This window comes from Podarcis gaigeae (assembly GCF_964106915.1).
Source record: "Podarcis gaigeae genome assembly, chromosome: 12".
NCBI lineage: Eukaryota > Metazoa > Chordata > Lepidosauria > Squamata > Lacertidae > Podarcis > Podarcis gaigeae.
Window position 1 is genome coordinate 61,836,671 of NC_139688.1, and position 15,400 is coordinate 61,852,070.

General features: G+C 47.1%; 1 protein-coding gene and 1 long non-coding RNA gene across 7 annotated transcripts in view; one reads left to right on the forward strand and one right to left on the reverse strand.

Annotated features, from left to right (window-relative positions):
• Positions 1-15,400, reverse strand: part of ADCY1 (adenylate cyclase 1) — a 392,554-nt gene that overhangs the window by 208,013 nt on the left and 169,141 nt on the right. For all 3 annotated transcript variants that reach the window (XR_014557036.1, XR_014557037.1, XM_083706262.1), the window contains exons 9-14: positions 10,936-11,130; positions 9,602-9,699; positions 8,793-8,877; positions 7,818-7,907; positions 5,061-5,317; positions 4,216-4,342 (exon numbers count right to left, since the gene is read on the reverse strand). Coding sequence is in view for 1 of the 3 variants with exons in the window: in XM_083706262.1 (XP_083562388.1) it covers positions 4,216-4,342; positions 5,061-5,317; positions 7,818-7,907; positions 8,793-8,877; positions 9,602-9,699; positions 10,936-11,130 (852 nt within the window). In the remaining 2 variants the exon portion in view is untranslated. The remainder of the gene's footprint in view (positions 1-4,215; positions 4,343-5,060; positions 5,318-7,817; positions 7,908-8,792; positions 8,878-9,601; positions 9,700-10,935; positions 11,131-15,400) is intronic.
• Positions 1-15,400, forward strand: part of LOC310828699 — a 61,143-nt gene that overhangs the window by 4,489 nt on the left and 41,254 nt on the right. The window contains exon 2 of one of the 4 annotated variants that reach the window (XR_014557066.1): positions 3,903-4,077. The exons of the other annotated variants lie outside the window; for them this stretch is intronic. This is a non-coding gene — a long non-coding RNA (uncharacterized lncRNA). The remainder of the gene's footprint in view (positions 1-3,902; positions 4,078-15,400) is intronic. 4 annotated transcript variants of the gene reach the window in all.

The following is a 15,400-nucleotide window of genomic DNA, read 5'->3' on the forward strand; positions in this document are numbered from 1 at the left end:
CACTGAAGGGCAAAATACCCTCACCACTTATTGTCAGAATGTCTTAAATGGCATGAGGAGGGCAGCCAGAAAACCCACCAACTTTGTGAAGGCCAGAGAAATAGTGCAAGGGACAGAGGAGGCCCCTGGAGCCTACTTAGAGAGGCTGAAGGAAGCCTACCGCCAGTACACCCCCGTGGACCCAGATGAGGCTGCCAATGCCCCAATTCTCAAAGCGGCCTTTGTAGCCCAAGGGGCGCCCGATATTCGCCGAAAAATCAAAAAAAATGAAGGTTTTATGGGCCACACCCTTGAATGGATGCTGGAACTAGCCCAGACCACTTATAATCAGAGGGAAGAGGAGGCAAAGAAGAAGGAGAAGTACCAAGTGAAAAAGTTAATGGCGCTGCAAGCTGCCGCACCCACCTAAGAAGCAGGGAGTGGCTGAGAAAGAGGAGGGGACCATCTGGGCAGGAACCAGTGCACCATCTGCCGGCAGGAAGGACATTGGAAGAGAGAATGTCCGCGCCTCAGTTCAGGAGGGGCAGGAAGAGGAAGGGGAGAGCGGGTGTCAGGCCCCATCCCACTGGGGCAAGGACCAGAAACAAGCCTTTGAGGATTTGAAGAGGGCATTACAACAGGCCCCAGCGCTTGGCATCTCAAACCCCGAGAAGCCTTTCACTCTGTTTGTGGATGAAGACCAAGGAACAGCAAAGGGAGTCCTGTGTCAAAGGTTGGGAAGTTGGCAACAGCCAGTAGCATACCTGTCTGAGCGTCTGACAGCTACAGAACAAGGCTTACCGCCATGCATGAGGGCAGTTGTGGCGGTGGCCACCCTACTCACCAAAGCAGATAAATTCACATTCGGACAGGATACTACCTGTGTAACCCCACATGCAGTCCCAGCCTTGCTTGACATGAAGGGCACCTATTTCCTCTCCCAGGCTAAAATGAGGAAATGTCAGATGTTACTACTACATCCCCGCTTGAAATTCCAAGTCACCACAGCCCTTAACCCAGCTACCCTATTGCCGGTAGGAGAAGGTGAGGAGCCCACGCATGACTGCATTGAAGTAATGGATGAGGTGTACTCTAGCAGACCTGACCTCAAAGATGAAGCAGACCCCCAATGGCCGTCATGGTTTGTGGATGGAAGCAGCTTTATTGAGGCTGGACACCAGAAGCCAGGTTACGCAGTGGTAGCCCTGGAAGATCAGGTGGTGGAGGCAAAGTCACTCCCACCTGGAACATCAGCACAATTGGCAGAATTAATTGTGCTCACCAGAGCTCTAAACCTGGCAAAGGGGCAGAAGATAAATATCTATACCGACTCCAAATATGCATTCCTGACCTTACATGCCCATGGAGCCCTATGGAAGGAAAGGGGCTTACTCACTTCTAGAGGAAGCCAGGTGGCACATCCACAGGCCCTGCTGGACCTTCTGGATGCGGTATGGGAACCTGAAGCTGTAGCAGTTGTTCATTGCTATGGGCATAAAACCGGACCAGGTGAAGTAGCAAGGGGAAATCGACTGGCAGATAAAGTGGCCAAGGAGGCAGCCCGGGAACCAGTTCCTGCCTCGATCATCGGAGCATTGGTCCCAGAAGAGATCCTGGGTTCTACTGATAAGCCAACTTATACCAAGCAGGAAAGGGACACCGCGGTCGCCCAAAAGTTGGTACTATCTGAAGAAGGATGGTATCTTACCCCAGATGACAGGATATGGGTCCCAGAGTCCCTATCCCGGCAAGTAGTCCAGAGATACCACGAGTCCACCCATGTGGGACCAGACGCCACGACAAAGCACCTGGAAAAGTGTTTTTATATAGCCAATCTTTATCAACTAGCGTCTCAAACCTCCAGGAAATGCCTACTGTGCCAAAAGAACAATCCCAGAGCCGGCCCATTGGCTCCCCCGGGGATCCAGCATAATGGCACCGTGCCCATGGAGGACCTTGTAATGGACTTCACTGAATTGCCCCGTTGTGGACTGTATCGCTATCTTTTGGTGGCAGTCTGTACATATACAGGATGGGTTGAAGCTTGGCCCACTAAGACTGAGAAGGCTATTGAAGTAACCAGATGCCTGCTGCGAGAGATCATCCCCCGCTATGGTCTGCCTCGCTCAATAGGGTCTGACAATGGACCAGCCTTTGTTCACTCAGTGTTGCAGGAGTTAGCTAAGGCGCTACAAATCAACTGGAAGTTGCATACAGCATACAGACCCCAGAGTTCAGGAAAAGTCGAAAGAATGAACAGGACTCTAAAGAATCAGCTATCCAAGCTGACCCAGGAAACTGGGTCTAATTGGGTGGCAATGTTACCTCTGGCATTACTCAGGGTCCGCAGCCTCCCATTGAAACGGACTCATCTGTCACCCTTTGAAATTGTGTTTGGGAGACCGGTCCCATATGTCAGAATGTTGTCCCCACATGCTGGTCAGGATATGCAATTGAATAATTATGTCCAGTCATTCTTCCTAGTTCTCTTTTGTCTCAACAGGTGGACCCAGGCTCGCACCCCCTGTGTGTTGACTGCATCAGTACGAGCCAGGTGATGAAGTGTGGGTAAAAGATTGGGCACGGACGCCGCTACAGCCGTGCTGGAAGGGACCGTACACCGTCCTGCTCTCCACACCCACCGCCGTGAAAGTTGCCGGCATCACCCTTGGGTCCACCACACCAGAGTGAAAAGAGCTGCTACAGATTGGACTGCGCAACTAAATCCTGATCAACCCCTTCGGCTGACCATCTCCAGACCCTCCGCTGACGACCACTCTGCTGGTACCACACCGGAGGCTGGTACCTCTACGCACAGCTGAAGAATTGGATGGGAGGGGCGCCCGCGGGCAGCGTCCCCAACGTTCCGGTTGTAGAGACTCTCCCCCCAGAAAATATCCTCCCAGAGTTTAGGAACAGAGCACACATTGCTATACTTTGGGAGGAGAACCGTCCTATCAGCTACCTGACCCCACACGACACTAGAGTCTTAGCAGCCAGTATCGAAAAGGTAGCACATGTCCCCGTGCAGACTTGGAATGGGTGGGAAATGTCCTGGCTGGATGGCATCTTCCCTGGGGAATGGATGGGGCATATTGTTATGATGCTGATAGGGCCTCTAATGCTTTTATTATCACTCTGCTTTTGTATACCCTGCTTGGTGCAATGCTTGCAAAATATGATGGGGCCTCGTATTATAGCCCTGACTGCTCTCCTCCAGGATTATAAACCCGAGAGACCAGGACGAACCTAGGAGATAGGCTGTCCAAAAGAAGAGGAGGGAGTGAAGGGAGAGGGAAGGGTTACTCTTAATATTATCTGCACATAGTGAGTTTCTGCACCAAGCTTACTTCTGCAATTGTGGTTAAGCAGCAAGCCGGACCCACAGTTGCTTGCTAAATTTGACCAGGCAGGCTAGAGGCCGTTTCCTGCCTTGTGCTTCCTGCTTCAGTAACGCAAGAGAAGAAAGACACATATAAGAAAAGACACGTATAGGGGAGAGGGGAGGGGGTGCTTAGCTAGCCATATAGCTGTATGCCATAAAAGGGAATAAGGTGCAAACTTGTCAGCTGATTGGGCTGCTTGGGGGGAGGCAAATGTGTGTTTTTAGGTATAAGAATGCTTGCTGGACACAGAAATTTTGCAGTCAGGCTTTTGAAGTGATTCTCCTGACTGTCTCTGCGCAGATTACAAATAAACTTTTTTCTCCGAAAGAGGAACTTTCCCTGGTGCAATTTTGTTCTCTCCTCGGCACAGGGCTGCGGGCAAACGATTCCCTGGTAAGGTAAAATAAGCCTTCAACAGGTGAGCAAAAACCAGCACAGTTACTGTTTGGAAATGACACAAAGTGCGAGTGCAGGACTTGACGAAGCAGAAGACCAACATTCATGGAAACCTAATCAAAACAAATCCCCTCTTGACAGCCTGGAGGGCAACTGACTAGGCCTGAGGGGAAGAAAGGAGAAGCAGGAGGCCTGGCTGGAGCTGAGGCTGCTGGCAGAGGTCAGGCTCTCAAATGGCGGGAGCGAGAGGGAAAGGAAGGCAAAGCTAAGCTACCTGGGAAGATAACTTGGGGCTGACATGCAACTACTCACGCAGGTACAGTCTATGTTTATTGCCACATTTCCACACCCATTCTTGCTAAATTAAATGGTTTTTATAGCCTTGTATACAATAAGAGGCAACAGAAAAGAGGAGCTTGACATTGTGCTTTAGAAAGGCGAAAGGTTTCCTTGCCTGCATAGCCCAGAGGTAGTCGAGACGTAGCTTCAAATCCACCTGCCTGGAATGAAGTGCCAAAGCACAGGAAAACAGCAAGATGGCCAAGATGGGTTCATAGCCACGAATATAAAAAGAGCCACCCCTTTAGAAAGAAAGAAAATGTGCACATAAGCTTTCCTTTTCTTTTACAAAAAAACCACTGTCATTTTCAAATAGTGCTTGAAAACAACGAACCTCCATGAAATCCTTTGTACACTACAAGTCTTGAATCCCAACCATCTTAGAGGGAGGAAGCAGTGGCAGCCGCCATCAAAGAAGGCAATGGCTAGTCTTTCTAGATTTGTGGAGAAGGGAGCAGGAGTCTCCTCACTTCTCACAAGTGCGTCTGCCTCTCTCCTGATTCCTCTACTGTCATCTTTCGCTTATGCTAGGTTGAAATGCAGGATGAAGGAAATGAGGAGCTGCACTGAAGTCTTTTACTTCAACAATAATCCCAGCTTATAGCAGTGCTGGAGGCAGATACCAGACACACAAAACCATTATTAAGACTATCTAAAGAGTGTCATCAGTATAAAGGTGCTTTGCATAGTTAATACATGAAACAGAGAGCTGCTTTGCACCAAGGACCTTACAACCCTAATTTAGACAGAGCATGGGGAGAGGAGAAAGGCAAGGGCAAATGCAGTTTGCATTGATGTGAACTTTGCTTTGGTTATGAATGAGGACTATGCACTTAAAGGCTAGTTTAGGCCTGTACTTCAACAGCTCCCACATACATTAGAATCTCTACTTTGCACTGAAGGTGTGGGGGCAAAATATGAAAACAACAAAACTCTTCCTTAATTATGCAATGAACTTACCCCACTGCTTTTCTGTATCCGCTGAGTTCCAAAATGACTATGTACAAAATTGTAACAAAAAGCAGGAGGATCATTTTTGGCAAGGAAGATACGCGTAGAAATATTGCCAGGGTCAGAGTCCCCACAACGCAGGAGAGAAATGCATAATGGGCTGCATCGCATGGAAGTTCACTCATTGTCTTATTTGTCCCACCCAAAGAAATGATAACTATGGAGCTGCTGGAATTAGTACTCCAAACCCAAGGCATACATCCAACCTAAGGGAGAAACGGAGTTGAGAGCTGAATGAAAAGTTTCAACGGTGAATGTTCACACAAACACACATGTCCTCCATTTGATGAAAACAGCATTAGGGGTGAATCTAGAAATGATGCTAAATGTGTCATTTGCTATCAAGTCTTTTTAAAAAAACAGGTAAATTTCTATACCACCTTTCACCTGAGGATCACAAGGCAGTTTACAATATAAAAACACAAAAATACATAACATGGTAGCAGACAAAAATAAAAGTTTTTATGGACAGTTTAAAAGTCCATAGATTGTTTAATTAGCCAAATGCCTGGGAGAAGAGGAATGTTTTCACCTAAACATATGTAGCAAAGAAGCCAGATGAGCCTCCCTGGGGAAAGCAGTCCACAAACGGGGAGCCACTGCAGAAAAGGCCTGTTCTCATGTTGCTGCACTCCGGACCCCAGAAGGGCCTCATCCTGTTTATTTCTTTAATGGAGGACATTCACACCGTTGGATGAAAATCGAGAAGAATTTAATTAATAGATTACAGTCATTTGTGAAGCAGCACATTTGGAACAAGATCCTCCAAGTTCCTCCATTGCTTTTATAAAACTATGAGCCCTTCAATTCACAAACAAATTTGGGAAATGTAGTGACTGGCTGCACAGGATGATGAACTGCACACCACCACAAAGGTGAGATGTATCCGTGTTTCAGACTTCCAGATGCCACCGGAATGGCAGATGGAGCATGAGCCTGTTCTCTCTGACAGGCTTGATCTCCACTAGGGCATGTTGTTGTTGTTTAGTCGTTTAGTCGTGTCCAACTCTTCATGACCCCCTGGACCAGAGCACGTCAGGCACTCCTGTCTTCCACTGCCTCCCAAAGTTTGGTCAAACTCATGCTGGTAGCTTCGAGAACACTGTCCCACCATCTCGTCCTCTGTCATCCCCTTCTCCTTGGGCCCTCCATCTTTCCCAACATCAGGGTCTTTTCCAGGGAGTCTTCTCTTCTCATGAAGTGGCCAAAGTCTTGGAACCTCAGCTTCAGGATCTGTCCTTCCAGTGAGCATTCAGGGCTGATTTCCTTAAGAATGGATAGGTTTGATCTTCTTGCAGTCTATGGGACTCTCAAGAGTCTCCTCCAGCACCATAATTCAAAAGCATCAATTCTTCGGTGATCAGCCTTCTTTATGGTCCAGCTCTCACTTCCATACATCACTACTGGGAAAACCATGGCTTTAACTATACGGACCTTTGTTGGCAAGGTGATGTCTCTGCTTTTAAAGATGCTGTCTAGGTTTGTCATTGCTTTTCTCCCAAGAAGCAGGCGTCTTTTAATTTCATGGCTGCTGTCACCATCTGCAGTGATCATGGAGCCCAAGATCATGGGAATAGGGAAGTCCAAAGGTGATTAGATGATCACCAGGGCTAGCTGGCTAAATTAGTTCTATTTGGGCCAGCGAGGAGACCAGGGGAGAATTAGCTGTGAGATCCCAGAGCAAGTAATCTTCATAAAAAGGGGATGGGGAAGAAGGAAGGGGAATAAAAGATCAGGCTAAGTTCAAATTAAAGGCCAGGCAGAATAGCTCTGTCTTACAGGCCCTGTGGAAGGAAGTTCAATCCTGCAGGGCCCTGGTCTCCTGGGACAGAGCATTCCACCAGTTTGGAGCCATCACTGAGAAGGCCCTGGCCCTGGTGGAGGATAGTCTGACTTCCTTAGGGCCCAGGACCTCTAAACTATGATTATTCACGGACCTTAAGGTCCTCTGCGGGGCAGACCAGGAGAGAACCTCTGTTCTATGTTTGTGAAGCAACCAAACAAAAAAACCCTTCCATCATTTCAGTAATCACCTGTAATACCCACCATAGAGGCAGAATCCCCAGTATTTATGACTCAAGGTCAGTAACATGCAGCAAAATTGATTGATTGATTGATTGATTGATTGGTTGGTTGGTTGATTGAATTGATTGATATACCACCCTTCATCATAAGATCACAGGGCAGTGCCCACAATAAAATGCAGGATAATGTGGAGACGTTTGACTGTGCTGCTTCAGGCTACAGAGTTGCATGCTTATGTGCTTCCCATGAAATAAGCTCCTTATGTACAGAAAAACAGCAAGTCAGGATGAAAGCCTGGCATCATGCTAGTTTTCTACTTGTAGGGAATCTTCTTCCATGGTGAAGCATTCAAAAGCTTGCAGTGTGCACTTCCATGTGAAATGACACAGTCCGGGAAAAACATTACAACCAGATTTTGCTGCATATATAAACTGATTCTTAGCAGCAAAAGCCAAAGTGAGAAATAAAATGTAGAATGATTTAGCTTTCTTGGACTTAGAAGAATATAGGTTTTCAGTTTCAAAAAGACACATCAACTATAGTCAGCTGTTTATATGATAAGGCAATTATATATGAGGGAGTTAGCATGCTAATGGAAATGATCTCAATGACTTAAATAAGAGCAAACTGAGGGGATGGCAGGTCTCTCCATGAATTAGACAACCATTCCTATACACTCACCACACAGCCTTGTGCCACTGAATAAATTAATATTACAATAAAAACACATAAAATCGTTCGAATTTGTATTGTCAGGCACCCTGGAAAACACTGAAAGACAAAAACAATAGTCTCTGTTAATTCAAAAACAAGGTAGGTATGTTATTTATAAAATAGTAAAAAACAACAAAAAATGAAACTGATGCCTTACATTTCATTTGGCGCAATAAAATTTGTTTGTTGTGCATTCACAAAGATCTATCTTCACATTCAAGCAAGCTAATTCTTATTTCAGCAGACTCCTATTCATAATAAGTTCGACAGGCTAAGCATTAGCAATTCATTCTCCCACTTGGAAAAGGAGTCTGGGGGAAAGCCTCATGACTGTGATTAAAAAAACAAACCAACTAATTTAAGTTTGCAGTAAAACTGTAAAGGGTGAATGCAAGAATGTTGGGAAGGGAAGTTGGTGTCAGTGGGGAAAAGTAAGTGCGGGTGGAGGTTGCCTGCATGTGTGCATGCATGCATGGGGCTGGGATGAAGAGGGACTGCAGTTGTGGCTTTGCCCACCCAATCTTGCTGCCAAAGATGGCTCCACCTTGCCTTAAAAGGGATGCCACATTTCTCCAAAGCAGAAGGAGGCTCCAGAGGCAACCTTGATAACAGGTAAGGGGAACCTTTGGCTTTCCAGATGTTGCTGAACTACAACTCTCATCAGACCGAGCAAGCATGGCCAATGATCAGGGCTGATGGGAGTTGTAGTTCAGCAACATTGGGCTAGCCAAAGGTTCCCCTGACCTGCTATCAAGGTTGCCTCTGGAGCCTCCTTCTGCTTTGGAGAAATGTGAAACATTACTTATATAAGCCTTGCACTGTGTTAGGTGCTGTACACTAATAAAATTAAACAGGTTCCTGCCTGATGGAGACATGACATGATGCAATGCTTAGTAAGTCTCTTGCGAGGATCAAGAGGCCACGGCATTTGAGATCACTTACTTGTACTCGGGTGACATGCAGGTACATGATACATGCCACCAGGAAGCATATGCAGAACACCAGAAGGACAAGCACGATGGTACTCCTAGGAGGAACACGCAGAAGCCGAGTCATTGAACATACAGAAAACCACCACCTCCTCAATGGAACTTGGCAGACGGATTCTGGTTAACTATCAAGCATTTTCCCTTCTTGTGCAAGCAAGAGACACAGGCTAGGTACACCCTAGGGGATTAATATGCATGTGGCTCATTCTTTCTGTGTGTGCCTTTTCCCACCTTCATCCACAGAAAAGTGCTTTAAATTATATGACTCTGAAATCAATCTGCCCATGTTACCTGTCCATGTGGGTGGTGCTTGGTGAGATGCATTTATATTGTATGTTGTCTCCTCCTTTAATCCTCCCTGACCCCCATAAATTGTGTAAATTTGAGATAGGTTTTTCTCCCTCCCACATAATACTACAACCAGGGGCCATCCAATGAAGACAGACAAAAGAAAGTAATTCTTCATTAATTACAAAGTGAAACTATGGGATTCACTAGTGCGGGATGCCGTGGGGGCCACCAATAGAGATAGCTTGGAGAGGCTCTTAGACCAACGCAGGGTGGGGCAAGACAATCCATCGCTCCTAGTCCTGGTGGATCTGGGTTACTAGGGTGGGGGAGGGGGATCCAGTTCTAATTGGGGGGTGGGGTAGAATGTAAGAAATAAAGTTTTCTAATGAATCCAATGTTTGCCCAAGACACTCCGATTTCATTTAAAAAAATTACTTGCCATTTAATTTAAAACACTGAGAAAGCACTTACTGTGGGATTATTAAAAGGTAGACAAGGCCAAATAAGGCAGCTAGAATCAGTGACAAGACGACAGCACTGGTGAAATATTCATCCTGAAGCTGGTGATACTGTGAATGAGGTGGGAAAAAGAGGCATAAATACAATTATTGACCCATATCCATCACACCTCCTGGTTCTAAAGACAGAAATACAAGCATGCACAGCAGTAATCTGTAAGTGTGCTTGCCAGATTTGCCCCTGATGACCACATCATTTCTTTCTGAGTTTTCAAAGTCAGTGTATGGTCAGGAAAAGTAGCCAGAGTGCTTGCAAATCCAGCATGAGCTTCCTCCCCACCTCCCTTCAAAATTTGGAGCTGGGAAGGAAGTGTGCTGACCAAACACTTCTAGAGTGGTGGGTCTGGCCCTCCTTCCCCAGCTCAGAAATGGAACTGGGAAAGATTGGAGGGGCCTCATCCTGAGACTTGGAGGTATTAGAACCAGTCTTTTTTTTTTCAGCCTCAGCATAGTTCCATCATCTCTCAGGTGGGTACCATTGCAGGAAAACACTCCCTCACCTGCGTCTTGCCTTTACGTACTTCTGAGATCCCCAAAACGAACATTTCCAAGTCAAAATGGAAACTGGCCAGTGTGTGAAAGTCCACACTTTTTATAAGATTGATGACTCCACCTAGTTCCCAGCTGCTCCTAGCCACGGCTGGTCAATCTCCAGGGCGGCACCAATTCATATTTCCTTTTCTTCAACCCCTCTCCCATGTAGTGGTGGTGGGCTTTAAGCTTTCCAGGCAGGCCTCTACCATTGCACACAAGCACGTTTGCGCAAGGGCCCTACTGTGCTGAATCCAAGAGAACGAGGGGGGAGGGGGCACCCCAAAACCAGCTGCTCTAGCACAAGGCACTCATTTATTTACAAAACACTTTTCTATTTTTTAAAAAAGTACAAAGCTTTATACAATACTAAAAATAAAACCGACCTGAACACAAGGGGGGGGGGGGGGGAAAGCATCACTACATAGTAGGAAAAAAGCAAAACAACCAATAGAATCCAGTAACCTGCTGGAAGAGGAGCGCCTTCTGATTTTCAGTGTTTGAAAGGAACAAATTATGCATTTAGACATAATGGGAAACTTGGGTTTCTTCCTTTGTGCAAGCTGTACACTTCGTCCCTTTGCATGCGAATGAGGAGGGAAGAGGACTTGGGCCAATATATTGACAAAGGCTCCATGAAAAAGGACGCCAATACTTCATTAAAAAAATAGGAAAATGAAACCTTAAATGGGAAAAAAAGCAAACAAGCAAGCAGTAGTTTCTCTTTTTATTTGACTTAGTAAAAGCCTCACTTACTTTTTGCTCGCGCTCAATCTGTTTGTACCTCAGGGTGAAAAAATGTAGGTCTGCCATCTCCGACTCAGTTTGCCGGGCCTCTATTAAACGGCCAATGTATCGATTCACTCGAGTTCCAGGAGTATTGTACACAACATTTGTAGAAAAAGAGGAACGGTTCCTGAGTTTTTCTGATGCTGTCCTCAATGCCCTCCTCTGTGGCAAAACCAGAAAACAGCAGGGTAAGCTTTTTTATATAAAAAAAGTTTTCACGAAAGATTTCTTGTATGTATTACAAAATAACCAAATAAACAAGGAAAAGTGCATACAGCGTCTCCATTTTCAGTTCCCAGAGTCATTTTCACAGTTTGTTTACATTTGGTGTAAAACACTCTTGTCATAGGCAGTGTGTGGTTGGAAAAAGATAAGGTGAAGGAGAATGATATTTCATTCTATTGTGTGGTGTTTGTGCAGGGTTTTTGTGTCAGCGCTACATAAGTAGGTCCTCTCTCTCTCCCTCTCTTAAGAGAGAGAGGTTGGTTGTGTGTGGTTGGTTGCAGTGTGGTTTGTTTGTGAGCATGTGGGGAGGGGGGTGTTGGGTCAGAGTAGCCATACTGATTCGTATGCTTTTGGGGGGTAGGATTGCCATACATCTGGGAATTCCTGGACATGTCCTATTTTGGGGTCCTAAATGCCCATCCGGGAGGAGGGGAGGATTTTACATGTTAAAGCAAATGTCCTGGATTTGGGGTTAATTTTTTTTGGGGGGGGCATGGCTCTGGTACAGGCTTGGGCTCAGCAGCAGCAGAGGTCTATCAGGCGATTGCCAACAACTTTTTGTGTCTGTATTTTTATCTCTTGAAATATCACAACCCTAGGTTTTTTAGGGGGTAGGGGGAGGTCATTGTCTTGTTGTGCTCTATATGTGAGAATGAAAAGCCACACCTTGGTGAAGACATCCATCCTTCTTTGCTTGTCCTCATGCTATTTTAAAGTTGTTGGTTAACGTTTCTGGTAGTACAGTTTTCTTCTTTTTTTTCTCTAAACAGGGCTGATTTCAGATGTCTTCTAAAAGTCAGATAGCTGTTTATGGCATGTGCCACTACTCTGCCTGGTTCCCTGTAACCTCACTTCTCACAGTGAGAGAACCACCAGAAGGCGCTCAGTGCTGAACCTCAGTGTCTGGGCTGAATAATGGGGGTGGAGATGCTCCTTCAGGTATACTGGGCCAAGGCCATTTGGGGCTTTAAAGCTCAGCACTAAGACTTTGAATTGTGCTTGGAAAAGTACTAGGAGCCAATGTAGGTCTTTAAGGACCAGTGTTATATGGTCTCGGTGGCCACTCCCAGTCACCAGTCTAGCTGCCTAATTCTGGATCAGTTGTAGTTTCCAGGTCACCTTCAAAGGTAGCCCCACGTAGAGCACATTGCAGTAGTCCAAGCGGGAGATAACTAAAGCATGCACCACTCAGGAGAGACAGTCTATGGGCAGGTAGGTTCTCAGCTGGTGTGCCAGATGGAGCTGGTAGACAGCTGCCCTGGACACAGAAATGACCTGCACCTCCATGGACAGCTGTGAGTCCAAAATGACTCCCAGGCTGCGCACCTGATCCTTCAGGGGCATAGCTGCCCCATTCAGGACCAGGGAGTCCCCCACAACCACCAGCCCCCTGTCCCCCCAAAACAGTACTTCTGTCTTGTCAGGATTCAACCTCAATCTGTTAGCTGCCCTCCATCCTCCAACCACCTCCAGACACTCACACAGGATCTTCACCGCCTTTACTGGTTCTGATTTAAAAGAGAGGTAGAGCTGGGTATCATCTGCATACTGATGAACACCCAGCCCAAACCTCCTGATGATCTCTCCCAGCGGCTGCATGTAAATGTTGAAAATCGTGGGGGAGAGGACAGAACCCTGAGGCACCCCACAAGTGAGAGCCCAGGGGTCTGAACACTCATCCCCCCCCCCACTTTCTGGACATGGCCCAGGAGGAAGGAGCGGAAACACTGTATAACAGTGCCCAAAGCTCCCAGCTCCTCTAGACAGTCCAGAAGGATGTCATGGTCAAGGGTATCAGAGTCCGCTGAGAGATCCAACAGAACTAGAAAACTAGCCCTAGCTAGCAGAACTAGGAAACTAGTCCCTAGCCTGCAGGAAATCATCGACCAGCACGACCAGGGCAGTTTCACTCTCATGATTGGAAGGGATCCAGATGGTCTGCATCCTATAGACATGCCTAGAGTTGTTCAGCAACCACCCGCTCAATCACCATGCCCAAGAATGGAAGTTGGCCATATTGGCCAGGTCCAAATATGTTTTTTAAAGAAGTGGTTTAATAACCGCCTCTTTCAGTGGGTCTGGGAAGGCTCCCTCATGGAAGGAAGCATTCACCACCCTATGAAGCCCATCGCCCAGCCCTTCCCAGCTAGCTTTTATAAGCCAGGATGGGCAAGGATCAAGGAGACAAGTGGTTGGTTTCACTCGTCCAAGCAGCCTGTCCACATCCTCGGGGGTAAAAGATTGGAATTGATCCCACACAACAGGACAGGACTCTAGCACTCTCCCGCCCTGGCGCTGCTCCCATGGTGGAGTCTACTTCTTCCCGAATCTGAGCGATTTTATCTGCAAAAAACTTTGCAAAATCATTGCAGGAGATCTAGGGGTCCTTACGGGGCCCCAATGGCAAAGGTGGTTCCGTTAAATTATGAACCACCTGAAAGAGTCTCCTGCTGCTGTTTTCTGCACATGCAATAGAGGCGGTGAAGAAGGTCCTCTTTGCCGTCCCCATCACCACTTGGTAGGCTCAACGTTGAACTCTATCCTGTGACCGGTCAGATTAAGAATGAGTTATCCACCACCCGCACTCTAACTGTCGCAGCGATTGTTTCATTGCCCTCAGATCTGGGGGAAACCACAGGGCTGTCTGGGCTCCATGCAATTGGAGAGGGTTAACTCCACATTCCAGTGGGCCACCAGGGAATCAGCTGAAAGGCCATGAACATGGGATAAAATATCCCCTACCACTCTCTGGAAACCATTTGGATCCATTAAGTGGTGGAGGTGGACCATCCGAATAGGTCCCACCTCCCTGCAGAGGGGAAGGGTTGCAGAGAAGTCTAGTTGCACCAAGAAGTGATCTGACTATGGCACTTTTTTGTTTCACTTTTACTTAGTGTCAGATCACCCACATCTATAGAGGTGAACACCAGGTCCAAGGCGTGTCCATGGCTATGAGTTGGGCCAGACTTATTCAGGGATAGCCCCATGGAGGCCATGCTTTCCACAAAGTCCCGGGCGGCCCCTTGTAAGGTTGTGTCAGCATGGATGTTAAAATCCCCTAGGACAGCCAAACTAGGTGTTTCCAGGAGAACATCCGCCACGAGCTGAAGCAGCTTGGCCAGGGAATCCTTGGTGCAGTGGGGGTGTCGGTACACCAAAAGGAATCCTGTACTGCCCCTGTTGCCCATCTTCCAGAAAACTGGGTCTTCCCAACAGGACGCCTGGTGTAAGCTAATGACCCCTAAAAATCACTGCAACCCCCCCTCCCCGCCCATATGACCTGGGCTGCTGTGTGTACAAGAAACCTGGTGGACAAACAGTGGTAAGAACAGGCCCATCTGCTTCATCCAACCAAGTGTCTGTTTATACATGATAGGTCAAGTCCTCCATCCATGATCAAGTTGTGGATGGCAGTGGTCTTAGTAATCATTGACCTGGCATTGCACAGCAGCACCTTCAGATCATGTTGGTTTCCCTTGCTGATTCCAGTATCCTTCTGGTCAAGACCACACCCAGAGTCAGGGATAGTCTTCAAACAACGGCTAAACCTGCCTCCTCGGGAATGACATCACCTGGTCTTAGCGTAACTCTTCCTCCTACCCGTGATCACTGAGACTGAGTGTCCCAGTGCATCCCCCCTCCCCCGTGGAACCTGCCCCAGACATTCTGTTGCTGGAGCCCACTCCCAGGCAGCTCTTCTCCTCAAATGAGGGCAGGTTGTCAGTCCCATGCTGGAGGCAACCACAAAATGCCTTGCAGCTGAACTTAGGACTCCTTCCGGCAATTCATTCAGTAATGAAGGCAGAGAGTGCCCTGCATGGCACATTTCTTAATGGAGGAAATAATAATCTGGCCACCAGGGTAATTTAGAATTAGTGCATGGATTGGGTGCAGCCCAGGGACATGTGGAGGGATCAGCACAACTGCTCCATTTCTTGAAAACTCCATGTCAGTTAGGGAAAGGAACAGATCACATAGTTTTCTGCAATGACATTGGGGGGGGGGAGTGGGGGGGGAGACAGAAGTGTAAATTTAGGGCTGAAGATGTTCAAATCAGGACTCTTTCACCCTCTGTTTCAGCCAGAGACTGAAAACTGCAGATGTGTTTTAGAAATAACAGTGAAATGAGCTTTTTTCTTATGGAGCAACCATAGAACAGCATCATCTAGTGGCAAAGAATATATTGTACAGTGGTACCTCGGGTTAA